Here is a 19694-nt window from a genome sequence, read left to right on the forward strand (position 1 = left end):
AATCAGGCCCAGTGTGTCTGGGTGTGATTCGTAGGGCAGATAACCGGTTGTGTATTACAGCTACAGAATGGGCGCCAATGAAAGGGCAGCATAGCTGAAGACTACAAAGAATTCGTTGGTGTGATGAAACATTGAAAAAAATTTTGCAGACGTAAAATGGAATCAGCGGGCGCAAGACAGGCCCAATTGGAGATCACCGGGAGAGGCCGCTGGCCTGCAACGGACATGGGCGAGACCAATAAAGATGATGGTGACAACCAGAGGCGTCAGTTACGGGGAACTTACCCTGGGCAACTGTAGCGAGTGACCTCTTGTTGGTTGTCGTTATAGTACTCTGCAGCTGTTTTCAATGTTACGAACAACCTTCCTAAGTTTCCTGAATGCGCAGGGTAGCGCACCTAGCGTTGTTGGTATCGCACATGTTAAATAATGTGACCAAGACAATGAAGCGAGAAAAGCTCCTCCAGCCTCCATCTGGCTTCTCACCGGGTACTGGATGAAGTTTATTTTACATCGCAGAATAAATTTATTATTCTACGGCCTCTACACCTGTGTAAGGTTGCCGTCTTTGCACTATCGCACATCTCCCACACACCATCCTTGGTCGTGGCGGAGGACTCCAGGTGAGCCGTAGGCGTTGTTCTCTTCTGCCAAAGCACGTCCTTCGTGATGAGCAGGGTGCTTCTGCTTCGTCATGGCTGGGTCGGGTAACGTGAGCGAGAAGTTGCGGGGATTCATCATCCATGCAAGGATGACGTACACGCTCAGGCAGAAGTGGCGCACCTCACGCCTCCCTGACTCCGAGTTGTCCGGGAACTTTCGCAAGTCGATGCTGAAGCACATCAAGACCACGTCTCTGTCGCGGTGCCACGGAGGTCGCAACCGGTCATAGTCCTCCTGCCCCGCTGTGTCCCACAAGGCCACGCCAAGCTTGACTTCGGTGGTGTTGACGTAGTTCTCGAATACAGTGGACACAGAGCCCTCCGCAAGCTCACCATCGCTGCACACGCTTAGAAGACGCGTCTCGCTGACCTCAACATCTCCGACGATCACAAGTTTCTTTCTGATCGCGGCCATCTGTGGTCTTCTGTGGGAGCATAGACACGTTGATGATGATGATGATGATTTCCTTGATGCATGGCTCACACCGTTGCTTCCTAGGGTGGTTTTCTTCTTCTTCTTCTTCTTCGTGCGCCTCTTCTTGGAAACATTATTTCAAGAAGAAAAAAAATCCTATGGTTTGCACTGAGCGATTAAGCTTAATGGCGCAGAGTAATTACCTTTTTATGAGAAACACTGCTATGCGAGATCTGGTTCAGAACTACAAACAGGAATATTTAAAACGTGAAGAATAAGGCTGAGTTCGGGTGGATGCATTGCTGCTCACAATGGGGCGACAACGCGAAGACAACGAAGTTATGGAGAAAAACGGAAAAAAAAGAAATGGAAGAAAAACGGCGTTCACTGTTCTCGCACATATCCCCTGAAGTTGGCTGCGCCCAGTGTCTGAGGAACAAAAACAGCTGGAAATTGTTAGAGTCCACGATCCAGTAAGTACAACGGCATCGGATAAGAAAGAATGTTATCAGACATAAGTTAGTGTTCAACGTGGTAATATTTGGTGACAAGGCGCCAAAGCTGCAGGAAAACATCGAAAACGGAATCAAACAGAACGAAATATGCGCTGGGGTGCTATGCAGGATGGCCCGAGTTTGGCGAAACTCTGGATCTTTCCGAGCTCTGGCGACGCCCCCTTTTGAACGAGCTAATAGTACGAGAAGGTGAAATCCGTCCCTCAGCGCGCGCCGCGTTCCATTGGTTACGATGGAACGCGGCGTCACGTCAAGGGTCAAGGACGGTCGAGAAGATTGGGTGGTGTCGTCAAACTACTTCCATTTGTTTGTCGTTCCACTGAGTGCAGAAGTGCACCCATGCAAGAAAAGTGGGAGACAGCTCTACTAACTATATTTTTTAGGGGCGAAGCTCCTTAAGGCGGCACCCGTTCGTCCCTCGTAGTCGTAGTCGTAGAAGTCGTAGTGCGTAACCAGTCTTACGCTTTGACCTCCAAGGTGGTGCCGGTGGGAGATTTTTCCTGTGCGTTGTTGAACAATAAAAAATTCGCAGCGTGCGCGTTAAATAAAAGCCGAATTCTTCTGTCTCTCATTCCCCATTAGCAGCCATTGGCATGTTCCAGTAGGAAACGTTAGTAGAAGTAGAAGTGTAAGTTTTAGCTAAAAGCCGACTTCTTCTGTCTCTCATTCCCATTAGCAGCCATTGTTTACCTCTAAGGTAGTGCCTGGTGAGATTTCTCCTGTGCGTGATTAAACAATAAAAATTTTGTTCAAAACGCCGTTGATTGATGAAATAAACCAGCGAAAGACGCCAGATGTTTTGTAAAAGCAAAACGAAAGAACGCCAGATGTTTCTAAAGCAAAACGAAAAGACGCCAGCTGCTTAACGAAAGACGCCAGATGTTTTCTAAAGCAATGGTTTTCTAAGCAATGAAAATTGACAGCGTACATGTAAAATTAAAGTGAGCTGCAAGTCGTCATAACTCATCGAACCTTTAGTATAAACGCGCCCGATCTCACGTCGGCGATGATGTACTGGGCAGAATTCACGGAAGATTCACGGTTTACCGATGAACCTCCGCAGCTTCGCCCACTCATCATCATTCGCTCCGTGGATATGCTGTGATTTTTTATGTGTGCACGCGCCGTTTGAATTCATTTTCAAGCGTTTAATGTCTGCACTAAGTATCCTTTAGGATAATCAGCACCGTGTCCTCTGAGATTAGTTCCGACCGAGTAGCTTATAACACGGCGGCTAGAGCTAATCGCCGAGGCCACCTGTATAATCACATTCCAGCGCTTTGCTCGGCCGGCGCGCGCCCTCGTCGTTCTCTTCTTCATCGTCTGCTCGCTCCCAGAGCACGTGCGCCCGGCTGATTAGCTAACTGGCAGGGCGGTATACCTAGCTAAGTCAGGAAGTGCTATGACGAAGCTGGCTAGGCCAAATCATGCGAAGGCCGAGCTAAGCCACGTCTTACTAAGACCATGCTAAGGAAGTCGGGTAAAGCTAGGGACAAGGTAATTGAGATCATGCTAACACGACGCTAATTAGGACCATGTAATTAAAACCAAGATAATCAAGACCTTACTCACCGAGATCGTGTTAATTAGGTCGTGCTAATTAGGATTATGCTAATTACATTTGTACTATTCAGGACCTTGCGAATTAAACCTGAGTAATTAATGCCGTGGTAATTAAGACACCATAAATTAATGTTAACTAACACGACGCTGATTAGGAGCGTGTTAATTAGGATCGTGCTCATTAGAATTATGCTAATTACCTCTGTACTATTCAGGACATTGCGAAATAAACCTGAGTCATTAATGGCGCTGTAATTAAAACACGATCAATTAGTGCTAATTAAAACGACGCTAATTAGGAGCGTGTACTTAAAACCAATATAATGAAGATCTTACTCACTGAAGTCGTGTTAATTAGGATCGTCCTAATTAGTAGTATGCAAATTATCTCTGTGCTATTCAGGACCTTGCGAATTAGACCTGGGTAATTAATGTCGTGGTAATTAAAACATTAACAATTAAGAAAGGACATTCAATATCATGTTAGTTAAGAGCTCCCTTATCAATAGCACCAATATTGAAACCGAACTGACACGGTCATTACTGCGAAGCAGACCAAGCATATGAGTAGACGAGCCACGTAAAAAGCTGGAAGAAGCTATGTGAGCACAAGCTCCTCCGATGGCTTCAGCCTCGCACAAGTAGTGCAAGCTGACGAAATTATTTTATATGCAAAGAAGCTGCTGAATAGCGTCCGCCGCACAAAACACTTGACAAGCACACCGGCACTATGACAGTCACGAGTTGAACTGGGGCCTTTTCAGAATCAACGAGTTTGTGCCCGAGTTCGCGCGTCAATAAATTTGACTGACAGACGCCCGCGGCGAAGAGCGGGTCCGCCCACCGCGTTTCCTCTTGCCGAGGAACAGTGCTCACGACGCAACGCCAGCGAGCGGCACGATTCATCTATGAGCCTAATCGCACAGACTATATATGCACACACGCACGAAGAACTAAAGGTTATATCATCACGTGGGTAGGATGTCTCGCATTCACTTTCACCGCTCTCATGACGTACCACTCACAGCTATGAAGCAAGCGCCCCTGGTGGGATTTTCGGCGATAACTATTTACTTGTTTACTATTTACTTGTTTGTGGAGGCATTGTTTCTACATATTCGCTACTACAGAAAAATCTTCAGACGTATAATGTAAGTATAGCAGTAACATGTCCGTTTATTTATCTGTAATATTCCAGAGAAGCGAAACGAGCTGCACCAGAGTGCTGCGCGTGCGCCCTTGTTGCCTTCCAGAGTGGAAATTCCCATGCTGCAGGTGGAACGAAAGAATTTTCCGAAAGAGGACAAACGCCCACGAACACGCTCGTGGGAGGTGCGATGATCAGTTGGCAAAAAGATAGCGCGGCAATCTCGCTGACGTCGCTGCACTGTGAAAATGTTGACTGAGTGGCGGCGCTGACGCGTTCGCACGCGGTGTTCTTTTGAAAACCGCCGCAAATGCCGCACATGCGTACGTGACGCCATGCTTGTTCTTGTAGCCGTTTTTATCAACGCTGCTATCGCGTGATCCGCACCGTCTTCCTGTCATGATCACCGTAATGCAAGCTCGGAGCAAACTCGTATGCCCGAGAAGCCCGGGCCATCCTGCTTAGCACCCCTGTTATCACAGCTGAGAATTTTTCGTTATAAGCAATCGAGTAAGTATCATGGCAGTCTATGTACAAAAATAGTGTTACCAATGGTACTGAGTGACGGTGTTCGATGTGGTAATGTGTAGCAAAAAATTGTAAAGCTTATCGGCATACTACGCAAAATTTGAGGCTTTGTATATAAAATGAGCGAGAGCCGATGACATGCTGGGGATGTTGATTTATCAAGCCAAATCAACATACGCCGGAATAGTTAATGGATTGAGTTGGTTTTGATGAAAGCGATAAGTGATCGGCCGTGAAAAATAAACATGACTGCGAAAGAATACAGGCGGTTCAGGAAAATATTAATTCGGTACTTAATGTGCCAAAACCACCGAATAATTTTGGAGCACGCTGTATGGAGAAGGCCTGCGGATTAACGGTAGGAATAAGGCACCAACGAGACAAACACAAGAAGTGACACGGACGAAAGCCTACTGACAAATGATTCTTTATTCGAAGAAAACAGTTGTCAGAAATCAGTTGTCAGTAGGCGTTCGTCCGTGTCATTCCTTGTATTTGTCTCGTTGGCGTCTCATTCCATCCGTTAACATGCACCAACTCGCCCAACAAAGAGTTCTGCTTGTTTACGGATTGATCATAACTATGGTAGGTTCTGCACACTCCTTTATAAAGGGTGTTCTTCTACACAATACAGATTTTTCAAAAAATCCTGTGAGAGTAAGGCTTCTGTCGTTTTCGCACCAAATCTCTACGTCTAATGAAAATACTTTGCCCCAGATGAAATGACACTGTTGCGACTGATTAAGAAAAGCCTGTTAATTAACTTTTTCATTATTCACTTTAGACAGTTGCTTGTATTTAAAAGTTGTAGTGCATGACAACCTATTTTGGTTGGTTTCTTTCCGTGCAAAGTGGCAAGTCGTATCTCTTGCGCTAGTGGATCACCTTACCCACGCGTGCGGTGTTTGGTGCTTATCTGTTTCTTTCGAGCTGTGCACAAGAAAACCGAAATATGAACTTTTTCTTTCTGTGTGAAGCATAAAACTCGGAGCCGGCCACTGCGACGCTTCTTGCAGACAGGCGAAATAGTTTTTCCCACCTCTTTACAGTTTGAAAAAGAAAGAGACAAGCCCTAAACATCGCACCCAAAGAATGAGCTCTCTACTTGTGCATTCCAGAACGCTTGCCAATTTCCCTGACCAGATTCTGCTTTGACACACCTTCATTCAAATTTCTTTACTCCCTTGTCACGCGTACTTCCGGTCTTACGTAACAGAGGCCGCGTATCCTGCGCGCCGGGTGTCATCATTTTCGATATCGGCCTTAAAATTCGCTGATGAATAGTACCTCGAATTACGTGCAACGTTTGTGATTTCGAAAAAATAGGTATGCCATAAATTGGCACGCACTACAACTTTCTAATATGAATGACTGCCCTCAAGTGAATACTTAAAAAGTTAATTAACAAGTGTTTGTTAATCGGTCGCGTCAATGTCATTTTAGTTGCGGCAAAGTATTTCCACCTCGACATAGATTTCTTGTGCGAAAATGACAGCGTCTGAATGTCACAGAATATTTATCAAAAATCTGCATTGTCTAAAAAAACAGTATAAATACATACGGGTATCGTATTCACTCACACTGAACTGCGGCAGTCCGGTCAGTATCAAACGCAACGAAACAACAGCGTACACCGGCAGTGAGGGTTTCCTTCTTCCTTCGCCTTACGGTACGCTTCAGTAGCGCCCTATTTCTGAATTTTATTTGTTTATACTACGAATGAGTTACGTCTAAACTATTTATTTCTAAACCTAATCCTTCAGCAAGCTAATTAATTTCCTTAATCAGGGCACCATCCGATTCATGGCCGATCTGCCGAGGTGGATTGTGTTAAGTGCCTGAGGTACAACAACAACATTATAACATATAAACCTTCCTCAATTTCCAGGAGGCACGTGATAGCGAACCGAGAGCTGTTGGCGGCGCGCACATTAATACGAGTAAGACACAAAAGCGAGAGAAGCTCCTCCAGCCCCTATCTGGCTTCTCACCCGAGACCGGAAGAGGTTCATTCTATATTGCGGAATAAATTAAGTATACTATGGCCTCTACACATGAGTAAGGTGTCCGTCTTTGCACTATCGATCACCTCGCGCACACCGTCCTTGGTCTTGGCGGAGAACTCCAGGTGAGTCGTCGGCGTTGGTCTTCACCGACGTGGTACGCCCTTCCTCTGGAACACCGTGCTTGTGCTTCGTCATGGCTGGATCTGCCAGCATGGGCAAGTGGTTGCTGCGGTTCATCACCTTTGCGAAGATGACGGACACGCTGGCGCAGACGTGGCGGACCGCCGGCCTCCACGACTCCGGTTTGTGCAGGAAGTCGGGCGAGTCGATGCTGAAGCACAACAAGGTCGCGCCTAGTTTCAGGTGCGACAGTGGCCGCAACCGGTCATAGTCCTCCTGCCCCGCTGTGTCCCATAAGGCCAGCTCAGCCCTGACGTCGATGGTGGCGACATAGTTCTCCAAGACGGCAGGCACAGGGACATCCGCAAGCTCGCCATCACCGAAGACGTTTAGAGGACGCCTCTCGCTGCCCTCACCGTCGCCGACGATGACCAGCTTTTTTCCGATCGCGGTCATCTGTGGTCTTCCGACGGAGTGAAAACGCGTTGCTTCCACGACAGTTTTCTTCATCTTCTTCTTCTTCGTATTCTTCTTCTAGGAAACCTTTCATTATGAGAAAGCCGATGGTTCATACTCAGTGCTTTAGCTCAACGTTCTCTTGTAATTACTCATTTATACCTGTAGAAACTGTTATGCGTGGTCCGGTTTATTTTTACAAACAGGGATTTTTAAAAGGTGAAAAGTAATGTTGAGTTTTTGTGGATTTATTGCTGCTCTCAGTGGCACGATTGCTCGAAGAGAACGAAGTTGGAGAGGAAAAACAAATAATAAAACGGAATGAAACAACAAAACATGTGCTGTTTTACAAACTGAGAATTTTTAGTTAGATCGAGTAAGTGCAGCGGCATCGGACAAAACCATACTATCAATACTATGTGACAATGTTCAGTGTGGTATTACGTGGCAAAAGAGCGTCTAAACTATAGCGGCATACTACGAAAAATATGAGGCAAGCTTGCAAGATTAACACAACGAGCGATACGAAGCATCCAAAGGTATAGCGCATCCAAGAAGGGATAAAGCTAAAGACACGCAACACGCATATACAGCGCTAACGTTCAACAAACAGCGCATGTTTTGTTGCGCACATTTGCTGAAAGTTAGCGCTGTGTATGTGTGTTGTGTGTCCTTCGCTTCGTACCGTCTTGGATGCGCTATACCTCTGGATGCTATGAATCACTAAGCCCGCCGTGCAACCTTGAGCGATACAAACTCTAGGGATATGGTCGTGAAGTTGACATATCAAGCCTACACCATTTTATAGCATTTAGGGTTCTTTAATAGGGCATAAAGATGGGCTGATTTGAGAACACACATAACTGCAATTGGTAGCACGAGAACACGAGGAGGAAGAACTCTTGCACGGAGTCCCCTATAAGTACTGAGGAACCAACCAGCGAACATACTGCCACGGGACTTAAGGATAATCCCTCGCAGTGGGTTGGAGAAATCACGCCACAAGGCACCGACCAACTAACCTAACGTACAACAACTCTTTTTTTTGTTTCATTTTTTTGAGCACTTGACAACAGTATGTAATTAAAACCGAAATAGTAGAGCATTTCGCTTTGCGTTTCATTTACGCTGTTTACTCGCGTCACTCTAGTGTAAGAAACTTCCGAAATAAGTATACAACATGCATAAACATATATAAGCGACAAGGTTGGTAGGATAAAAGCTGCATAATGACAGCTTCACTAGTCCCACCAGCCTTAGAAAACACAAGCAGCAACATGGCAAGAATGGTCCATACATACACTTATAGCAACATTGAAAAAAAAATACATACAGCAAACGAAAACAAGAAAACGGGAACTTAGCGATTTGAAATGGCGCAGGGAATATTTTTCAAATGACGCGTATAAGAAAGGTAACACTCACAATAGCAGTTGGAGTAATTGTATTTTAGTAACAAAACGTATGTTTTCATCATATAGTTTATATTTATTTAGCGTTCAGGGAGGACAGTAAGAAAGCGTTTGAAGACCGCAGCTTGTGCGTGGATGCGGAATTGCCCAATATTCAGTGTATCGGATTACGCGAGACGATTGGTTGGTTTTCAAATTCTCGATGTTCCTGATATGACTGTTACCCCCAGTCGTTTCGCGTTTGGAAAAACTCGTAAGTTCTTACTCGTGTAGGTGATCAACTCGGGTAATTTTATATTTCAGAAATAGATCACGCGTATGTCCCTTGTAGGGTAGGTCAGCAAAAGCCCGTAAGGCTCGCTTCTGCAGCGTAACTAGATTACCTAATGATCTTTGTGTACTGTTTGACGAAACGTGGTGACAATAGCGCAGTTGCGAAACAAATACATAATGTGTTATAAATCATGAGTTTTAACCACAGGAGCGTTTTTCACGCCGTCTGTAAATTTATGCGACATTCAAGAAGAATTACATGCACAAAAAAATGTACTTTGCATTTTATGTTGACGAAATTTGTAATATCCTATAAATTATCGCAACAGGCATATATAGTGCAACATATCCGATGAAATTTGTGGCAAAAGCTATGCGAGGAGAAAAGACACAAACAGCAGGATGGGCGCCCTTCCTGCCTCATACAGTTTGCCTCGCCATACAGTTTGCCTCGAATATGACGCCGCAGAAACCAAGATTCTGCTTACGGTGTAACGGTTCTCTCTTTTGCAAATGCGTTTCAATTTATCTTACCCTTTATTTTGTTCAAACCCTTGTATGATCCAAATCATGGCTAATCATTCAGAATGTGCTGCGCCACTTTCCCGAAGTATCGACAAACCTTCACGAGCCGTTCTCGCAAGTGATATTTCCAACTGAAACACAAGTACAAACGCGAAGTGGCAGAAACAACTTTCGCAAAATTACTGGCAATAATCGAATCGAGAACTCGTGCCAACAAAAACAAAAGAAAAGCGAGAGCGGCATGCTGGGGTTGTTAGCTCATCAATATATGTCAGGAAAGAATGGCAGCGGATAACTACGGGTGAGAGAACACTGGAGTTACACTGTTACTACCCTTACTGCAGACGTTTGTTCACAAACTGAGCATACATATATGGGCTCACGGTTGATTTACCGCAAGCCAGTGGAATCATGTAATCCACGTCATGCCAACCAAAAAAGAAAAGAAAAAAAAACGTAGTGAAACTGACATGTGTTTGTGTGTGCGTGTGCTTGCAACCAAATATTTTTTTCTTTTTTAGCCTAGCCACTGATTGCTCTCCAGGAAATATATTAACGCTTTCTACATGAATTGATTCGGCTCAACATTTGAACATTTGGCTACAACTTCAAAAGCAGTTGCAGTTGGCTACAACTTCAAAAATTGCTATATATATATATAGTGGTGTGTGTGGTGTGTGTGTGTGTGTGTGTGTGTGTGTGTGTGTGTGTGTGTGTGTGTGTGTGTGTGTGTGTGTGTGTGTGTGTGTGTGTGTGTGTGTGTGTGTGTAATACGGGCAATGGCGACGCAAGTATGCATTTACGATATTTATAGTGTGTTCATAGGATATCGCGCCATTGCACCCTCGGGAAGAAAGTGAATGCCCTAACTACTGCACAACTTTAGATGTGTCACGATGTACAATAGTCATTGATGTTTAAGTGAGTTGCTAAGTTCGTCATTACCTTCCTGCACACTGAGCTGAACAGAGCTGGCGCCGATGGGACCGAGTACAGGATGAATAAGCTAGTGTTTACCCTGTCCCACCGTAACTTCGTTCTCTGCCTGTATCCTTGCCTCAGAAATCCCCTAGCTGTGAATATACCGCAGATCGCCTGCCTTTATCTCTTCGTGAAGAACTAAAGTGTATAAAAATGGCCCCGAATACTACATAACGGTGTTTTTCATAGCGAAGGGGCTACTTCGGAATGTTGAGAGTGCGCCGTAGCATCGCGAATCCTTTTGGAATAGAAGTCGGATCAAGGTTTGCAAAAGATCAAGAAGAAGGACACCGCCCAAGAGGCAGCGCTTTTTGGGCAGTGCTTAGAAGAAACTGTAGGAGGGTAGCGAATTGGGCGAGTTGGAAAATGCTCATGATGGTTAGCGCAAACGCAACACAGACGAAACTCAAGAAATCGCGGAGGCATTTGACATGACATGACAAGAACTTTATTGGAGACCTGAGGAACTCGAATCTGGGGAGCCGGAGGCCCCCAGATCAAGTTGGTGGCTCCGCCCACGATGGGACTGGAAGTCCAAGTTCCGTCGCGATGTCGTGGGCCCTCTGGACTGCCTGGAGTTGGGTGTGGAGATCACTACTCTTCAGGGATTCCTCCCATTGATCCTTCGAGAAGGGTGGAGAGGCAGTAAGGGTTGGGCACAGCCAGAGCATGTGGTCGAAAGAGCATGAGTCATGGCCGCATTTGGGGCATGACTGTAAGTGGTCGGGGTCTATCCTATTAAGGGACCGAGGAGTGGGATACGTACGGGTTTGCAGAAGTCTGAATGTGGTAGCCTGAGGCTTGTTCAGTTTTGGGTGGGGTAGTGGAAATTTTTTCCTGGCCAGGCGATAGTGGGAAATAATTTCGTGAAAAGTACATAGTGAATCTTTATGGATGTCGACCTCGTTACGAGCCTGGCTATCCGTGGCAGCGCGGTACATGAAATCGCGCGCTAACCGATGAGCCTGCTCGTTAGGATTACATCCGAGCGGGTTAACTAAGCCATCGAGATGAGCTGGGAACCACGTGATGTGGTACCCCCCTTCGCTGTTCTCCCGCGTTCGTTGCAGTGCTTTGTTCACAATATTGTTCGCCTGTTCAGACACGAGGGCGCTCGAGAAGGATCTAACTGCCGTGCGCGAGTCCGAGAATACAACAGCAGGAGCCTTTGCGCTGTGAAAAGCCAGAGCGATCACCGCTTCCTCCGCCACGTGGGCAGTCTTAGTATAAACAGAGGCTGCATTAAGCATGTTGCCTCCCGCGTCAAGGACCGAAATAGCAAACTTATCTCTACCGTCATATCTGGCAGCATCGACAAAGAGGGCCTCTAGTTTCTGTTGATTGATCTTTTGAAGGATGGCCTTGGCCCTCGCGAATCTTCGACCCTTATGGTGCACTGGGTGGATGTTTCGCGGGACGGGGTCAACCATGATGCGATTTCTGTTCTCCCGGGACAAGCTAACTTTCGTCGTCTGTTAATGTCTAGGCTGAATACCCGCTTCTGCTAAAAGCTTAATCCCTGGCTTAGTGGATGAAAGTCGCGTTATCTGAGCCGCTGTGTGAGCTTCTATTAGCTCGTCAGCGGTGTTGTGGAGGCCTAGCTCCAGAAGCTTCTCGGTGCTCGTGAAATGCGGAAGGCTGAGCACGCGCTTGAGACCAGTTCTGATGAGGGAGTCAAGTTTTGCCTTCTCCGCCTTAGCCCAATTAAGGTAAGGCGCAATGTAAAGAACATTACTGAGAAAGAATGCCTGGTAAGCTCTGAGCAGATTGTCCTCTTTGAGACCACCTCTTCGATTTGAAACGTGGGATACAAGTCTTAGTATATTACTGGCCTGTCCAGTGAGCCTGTTGAGGGCCTGCGAGTTACAGCCCCTGGCATCAATGAGGAGACCTAGGATCTTTACCGAGTCCCTCCTCGGTATGGGCTGTCCATTCTTAGCTCGAATTTCTATCGGCAATGTTTCCAGAGGCGCAAGGTTTCGAACCCCCTGTCTAGACGGTCGGTATAACAGTAGCTCTGATTTATCAGGGGAGAGTTCAAGGCCCGTGTTTGAAAGAAAGTCCTCCGTAGCCTCCAGTGCGCTTTGCAACGACTGTTCGAGCATGGCTAGCGATCCGCCCGGTGCCCAGATCGTGATATCGTACGCATAAATGGCGTGTCCCGCGTTCGGGATTGCAGCGAGGCGAGTGGAGAGCTTGTGCATGGCGATGTTGAATAAGAGTGTTGAGAGCACGGAACCCTGTGGGGTGCCGCAGTTGCCTAGTTCGTAAGGCCCTTCTGAGACCGTGCCTATTCGGAGGTGTGCCTTGCGATCTGCGAGAAAAGATTGGGTGTAGTCATGAAAACGCTGGCCCAGGTTAAGAGTGGAAATCTCAGTCAGAATGTGTCTATGCGATACCCTGTCGAAGGCCTTGGATAGGTCCAGTGCGAGGATTCCCCTCACGTCCCGAGTCGTGTTATCGAAAATTGACCGCTTAAGCAGAAGCATAGCGTCCTGTGTGGACAACGCCCGTCGAAAGCCAATGAGGTTGTGTCTAAATAGCTCCTTATTTTCTATGTGTTCAGGGCGTAGTTTTGTTAGCAGACACGTTTTTATCTGTCAATTATCTTTGGCGCATGTGAGGGTTGTTGTTTTTTTTTCCTTTCTTAGACATATATATTTGTGATTTTTCCAATAAACATTCAGTTGTTAGATAGCGCTTGTGTCGTCGTTTCTTCTTCTTTCGTCTGTGTTGCGTTTGCGCTAACCATCATGAGCTTAGAAGAAACGCTACACATGGCGGCCATCAGAAAAATAATCTAGTGTAGTCGGAGACGGAGAGTGCGGAAAGACTTGTCTCCGGATCGTCTTCAGCCATGGCCCACTTCTGGAAGCATGTTTGGCTGCAGTGCTGCTGTGTTTGAGAACTACGTCGCCACCGTCGAGATCAGGGCTGGCGGGGCCTTGCGGGACACAGCGGGAGAAGAGTATGACCGGCTGCGGCCTCCGTTGCACCTGGACAGAGACGCTATCTCGATGTGCTTCAACATCAACTCGCCCGCATTCCTGAAGAGCATGATGGACCAGGGGAGGCCGGAAGTGCGCCACTTTTTCGCCAGCCTGTTCTTGAGGGAAAGGGGAACCTTCACAGCGACCTGCTCACATCCCAGATCAGACCATGACGAAGCAGAAGAACGCGGCGCCTGAGGAAGGACGTACCATAGGGAAGGACACCGATTCCCACGGCTCACTTGGAGCGCTCTGCCAAGACCACGTGGCCAAGACGAAGAATGATGTGCGCGAGGTTGTAGAGGCCACAAAGTTCGTCATATAGTAGACGTCATTGGTCATATAGTAGACGTAAAACACGAGGAGTTCCACGTACTAGTGCGCGCTATAAGCCGCTGAAGGTTTGGACGTTTCCGGTTAGCCGCTGTTGTGCGCACTAACCGCAGAGAGTACACCAACGAATCGGCTACTTCTTTCTAAATCGTCGTTTGTGCAGTTAGTAAACAGCGCTTCACATTCTTTTCAAAAACTTTCTAACTATTGGAGAATATTAAGACGCTAATATCATAATATATTAACCATGCAAAACAGATCCGACGATTCAATTATATTCTCATCTGGCAGTAATTAATTCGGTGCTCACTATCAGCGCAAGCACATCTCAAATAATAATAATAACTTTAGGAAGGAAGATGAATTTCAAGGGCTCGTTTTTCTTTGTTAGACACAATATTAATGAGGACTAACACACAATAATGCCAAGGAAAGTACAGGGGGTGTAATTTGTAGTAATTAGGATGTAAATGTAAAGAAAGACCCGTCACGGTGGTCTAGTGGTTATGGCGCTCGACTGCTGACCCGAAGGTCGCGGGATCGAATCCCGGCGGCGGCGGCTGCATTTTCGATACCCGTATACTTAGATTTAGGTGCACGTCAAAGAACCCCAGCTGGTCGAAATTTCCGGAGCCCTCCACTACGGCGTCTCTAATAATCATATCGTGGTTTTCGGACGTTAAATCCCCGATATTATTATATAAATGTAACGAAAGTAAAGTGGACGAAAAGATAACTTGCCGCCGGCCGGGACTGAGCCTGCGACCTTCGCATAACGCGTCCGATGCTCTACCACTGAGCTACGGCGGCGGTCATCCTCCCGTCCACTTTATGGGGTATATATGTGCATTTAAACCTAGGAGTGTTAGTCAACGCCGATCGCAGCCTGCCGGTCCCTTTACGGGTATTTTGAGTATCGAATCTCAATACAAAACTTCTTCGTCCTCGTGTCGCAGTGCTACCAAAGGCAGTTATGTATCGACTCAAATTTTCCCATGTTCTTGCCTTCTTAATAGACCCTAATATTTTAAAAAATAATAAACAGTCCGCGCAAGGGCGCTTACCGCAGCCGAAAGGTTGCAAATGATGTTAAGTTCACTTCTCCATTGTGAGCCACAGGCTCGCGAATTTGCTTTTGAAAGAAAGCTTAATAGAAGTAATAGAAGACGAAAGCCACCCGGAGAAGCAGCGCATTTCGGATCCTGCCGCAGCAATGTCGCAGATGGCAGAGGTGAGAAAAATTTCACCGATCATTCAAGGTGATGGGGGCTGTAAGACATGTGCTCTGATGGTCTTCAGCAAGGATCTGTTTTCGGTTATCGCCATCGATGCCTATTACAGCACCAATGTCGAGAGAAATCAGGTATAGCTGACCTTGTGGGGACAGCGGGGCAGGAGGACTACGACCGGTTGCGGCCAGTCTCGTACATAGACCAGATCTCGATATGCTTCAGCATCGACTCGTCGACTCGGATAAGAACCTCGAGTTGGGGAGGCCAGAGGTCGGCCACTTATGCCCCAGCGTGCCCATCATACGTGCGGGGAAAAGGAGCCGTCGTAGCGTCGAGCACCATGGCGAAGGATGTAGATGTCCACGGATCAACTGGAGGGCTCTGCCAAGAAAAACGATGGCGTGTTCGAGGTGTTCGAGGCTATGGCGAGTACATCACTGCGGATTAGGAGGCCGAAGATGACGATAATTCATTTTGCGATATAGAATAAACCTCTTCCAGTCCCCGGGGAGAAGCCATGTGGGGGCTGGAAGAACTTCTCTCGTTCCAGTGTCTAAGCCACCTTTACTGATGTCGGCGCTGCCAAAAATTCCTGGTTCGCTGCCCTTAGGAATATTTATTCACTATTTAAATACAGTGGAACCTGGCTGATACGTTTTTCACGGGAATCGAAAAATAAAATGTATTATGCTAAAAACGTATTAGCCAAAGAGGTTAAAAAAAAAGGAGGGAAATATGCATACTCCGTCAGCAACTTACTTTTATTGAGCCACATTGAAGCAGCTAGTCAATTGGCGCTGCACTTTCTTTTCAGCGTCTAGAAGTAAATTATTCTGAAAAGGTAGTTTTATGAATTCTTCTGAATTTCTTCGCCTGACGCACCATCATCATCATTGAACGGAGCGGCCGCGCCTGGCCACGATGTTTTCGGCGCAAAAATTGCCTCAGCGGCTCTGCAACGTACACATCGTGGCTTGATTGATTGTGGTTTGAGCTAATATACCGAACAATAAACATAGGATTTCCAGCTATATCGGCCAAGATCCACTTTCACAGGTCGTATTATTCCATTTTGGGCCAAAATGTGATCGCATTAAACGGATGAAAATGCCTTATTTCCAAGGGACTTTGGCCGGAAATAAAAAGAAAAACGTGTTAGGCCGTAAAACGTATTATGCAGAATCGTATTACCGAGATTCCACTGTAGCTGCTGAATAGCACTATAGCGTCAACAAACAACAGATCGTCATCCAAGGTTGCCGGAGCCAAACCCGACCGGCCCGGCTGCGAATGTATTTCTGTAGACACCTACATATTGTGTGCTCCAATATTAAACCGTCCTTTTGGAACGCTAAGCATCAGAAGTTAATATTTTTATCAACCCTGTGTATTTTTTGCCGCCAGATTTATTTCTCATGCCGATCACTTATCGCTTTCCTCAAAAGAAACGCAATCCAATAAATCTTGCTGCGTACTCTGACAAGGGCTGATATGCCAACAACCCAAGAATATCATTAGAATTTGGTTCGCTCGATCTTTTAATACGGCAAGCATCAAGTTTAGCTAAATATGGCAATGTAACTGTGACTCGTTTTTGCCACATATTGCCACGTTGAACATTTTCACTCCGTTCTGATAATATTCCTTCTTGTACAATGCCGTTGTACGATTATAACAAAAAATTTTATTCGCGAGAAGCATGCACGCCTGCTTGTTTGTTACAATTTGTTTTTCTTATTTCTGGCTCCCTAAGTTCGTTGTCTTCGCCTTGTCGCGCCATTGAGAGCAGCAATGCATTCACCCGAATTCGGCCTTACCTTTCACGTTTTAAAATTTTCAGTTTGAAAAAAGAACCGGATCCCGCATACTAGTATTTTTCATTATTAAGTAATTACTCTGGGCACACAAGCTTAACTGCAGTGTGTGAACCATCGGATTTCGTTTTCTTCTTAAAGGAAGGTTTCTCGGGAGGTCTGCTTCAAGATAACCTCGGTCAATTCCCTGCTCACCTTGTAATTTCTACGAAAGCAACGCAAAATCTTCAGAAGGCCGGAGTGGGCATCTTTTCCCATCAGCTCAATTGGTCTTTTGCTCTCCGACGGCCCGACTTGACCCCAATATTTCTTGCAGAATTTATGGCAATCACATTGGGTGTTAGAAAACTAAATTCTCAAAAATCGCAAGTTATCATTATTACAGATGCCTTGTCGGTTTGTACGCATTTAACGTCCGCAAATCAAGCACATCTACGCAGGATATTTTTAAGCCTTGTACCACGTAGCATATCAGATGTTCGGTTGGTATGGGTCCCCGGGCATGCTGGAATCTTTCTAAATGAAGCAGCTGACTCACTCGCTACGGCGTCTTTAGATGGTCCGGCGTTACATGCAGCACTACTTTTTTCTTTCGTTACAGGAGAGAGATTCAAACGCCTGTTATTAAAAAAACACTGAAACAGCTCTCATACAATCAGAGGAGTACCGGCACTTATAGTCCCCATAGAACACCGCCAAATGCCTTTCACGTCAATGCGAGGTGACCCTCACAAGACTTCGCTGTAGAGTTCCCCGGTTAAATTATATCTTAATAAATCTGGCTTGTCACTTACTAATCTCTGTGCAGTTTGCAACGAACTGGAAACGATAGATCACATTTTTTATCATGCCGCCATTTCGCTTCACTCCGTAGAATGTTTCCTGAAATACCGACTGGTAGGCAGGGTTTACCATTCACTACTTCTAGCCTGTTCTCGTTTGGAGCCGATCAGTTTGGGGCAAGCCGCACTGCTATTATGACTGCGCTAGACAAATTCATTCAAGCGACCCGAACAGTACGCTGCTAGTGCTACCGACCAATGAAACCAACTTTTTTCCTTTTTAAATTTCTTTTTTCAATCTTTATCCTATACTAATTTTTGAATTTCTTAACTCTTTCACGTTTTATTTATATCGCGTTTCGTTCTTCTCTCTTTTTTGATGTTTCATAGAGTTTACATTTCCCTTTATAATTGACAATGTGACCAATCCCCCTCGTGGGTATGAGCCAGTCTCCTTTAAGTGACAAAACAAAACAAAACAACACCACAGATGGTCGCGATCAGAAACTTTGCCCGTCAGTGATGTTGAGGGCAGTGAGACGCGTCTTCGAAACTTTATCCGGGACGGTGAGCTTATGGGGGACACTGTGGCCACCATCTTCGAGAACTACGTCACCACCGTCGAGGTCAGGGCTGGCAGGGCCTTGTGGGACACAGCGGGAGAAGAGCATGACAGGCTGCGGCCTCCGTCGTACCTGGACAGAGACGTGGCCTTGATGTACTTCAGCATCGACTCGCCCTACATCCTGAAAAACAACTCGGAGTCGGGGAGGCCGGAGCTGCACCACTTCTGCCCCAGCGTGTCCACCATCTATGCGAGAAAGAACCACCTTCGCAGCGACCTGCTCACACTGCGAGATCCTGCCATGACGAAAGAGGTGAGCGCTCTTCTTGAGGAAGGGCGCACCATGTCGGTGAAGACCAACGCCGACGACTCACCTGGAGTACAATGCCAAGACCAAGGACGGTGTGCGCGAGGGGATCGATAGTGCAAAGACGGTCACCTTTCCCAGGCGTAGAGGCCGTAGAATATTAAATTTATTCCTCAATATAGAATAAACCTCTTCCAGTCCCGGGTGAGAAGCCAGAAGGGGGCTGGATGGTGTTCTCTCGCTCCTGTATCTTAGTCATAATGGACAGATTTACTTGAGCGTCCGCAACAGCTTTACGGACGCAGCCTGCCATAGGAAATGGCTGGCAGGCTGCGTCCACAGAGCTGCTGCGGACGCCCAACTAAATCTGTCTACTAATGTTCGCGCCGCCAACAGCTCTCGGTTCGCTATCACGTGCCTCCTGGAAATTTAGGGAGGTTTATATGTTACAAATGTTCTTGGTGTTCCTCAGACACTTGGCGCAATCCACCCCGGGGGATCGGCCATGAATCGGATGGTGCCTTCATTAAGGAAATTAATTAGCTTCCTGAAGGAATAGGTTCAGAAATAAATAGTTTAGACGTAACTCATTCGTAGTCTAAACAAATAAAATTCAGAAATAGGGAGCTACTGAAGCGTACCGTAAGGTGAAGGAAGAAGGAATCCAGCGCTGCCGTAGTACGCTGTTGTTTCTTTGCGTTTGATCCTGAACGGACCGCCGTAGTTCAGTGTGAGTGAATACGATACCCGTGTGTATTGCGATAGCAATTAAATGGACACTGGGCTGATTTTTGCTGCCGCCGTCACCGTCATTCCCCGGATATATATATATATATATATATATATATATATATATATATATATATATATATATATATAGAAGGCACAAAGAAAAATAAAGGAGAAGAAAAAGATTCTGAAGTTCCCGACCGCGGATTCGAACCAGCAACCCTTCGCTCCCCAGAGCGCTGCATTAGACTACTCAACCACACGCCATGTATGCGCCGGCGAAAGAACGGCGAGCTATTTATATACACCATGTACCGCGAGTGGTAAGCAAATCTCGGA

The 19694-nt window shown here is 46.3% G+C and overlaps 2 protein-coding genes across 2 annotated transcripts; one reads left to right on the plus strand and one right to left on the minus strand.

Moving 5' to 3' along the window:
* Positions 1-573: 573 nt before the first annotated feature.
* On the minus strand, positions 574-7412 carry LOC119372953 (uncharacterized). Its single transcript, XM_037643174.1, has 2 exons — positions 6931-7412; positions 574-1087 (listed from the first exon to the last, which is right to left on the minus strand). Exons 1-2 carry the CDS (start codon positions 7410-7412, stop codon positions 574-576), a joined length of 996 nt encoding a protein of 331 aa, XP_037499102.1.
* A 10917-nt stretch (positions 7413-18329) lies between these two features.
* LOC119373109 (ras-like GTP-binding protein Rho1) lies at positions 18330-18743 on the plus strand. The gene has a single exon (XM_037643187.1). The coding sequence runs from the start codon at positions 18330-18332 to the stop codon at positions 18741-18743; it is 414 nt and encodes a 137-aa protein (XP_037499115.1).
* Positions 18744-19694: the final 951 nt, after the last annotated feature.

This window comes from Rhipicephalus sanguineus, chromosome 1, assembly GCF_013339695.2.
Source record: "Rhipicephalus sanguineus isolate Rsan-2018 chromosome 1, BIME_Rsan_1.4, whole genome shotgun sequence".
In the NCBI taxonomy this organism is placed as follows: Eukaryota; Metazoa; Arthropoda; class Arachnida; order Ixodida; family Ixodidae; genus Rhipicephalus; species Rhipicephalus sanguineus.

Coding starts and splice junctions, on each gene's coding strand:
- LOC119372953 (XM_037643174.1), bottom strand. CDS start 7,412: ATGACCGCGATCGGAAAAAAGCTGGTCATCGTCGGCGACGGTGAGGGC. Junction 1,088..6,930: donor CTCCGCCAAGACCAAGGACG/GTGTGCGCGAGG, acceptor ATGCTCCCACAG/AAGACCACAGATGGCCGCGA.
- LOC119373109 (XM_037643187.1), top strand. CDS start 18,330: ATGGGGGACACTGTGGCCACCATCTTCGAGAACTACGTCACCACCGTC.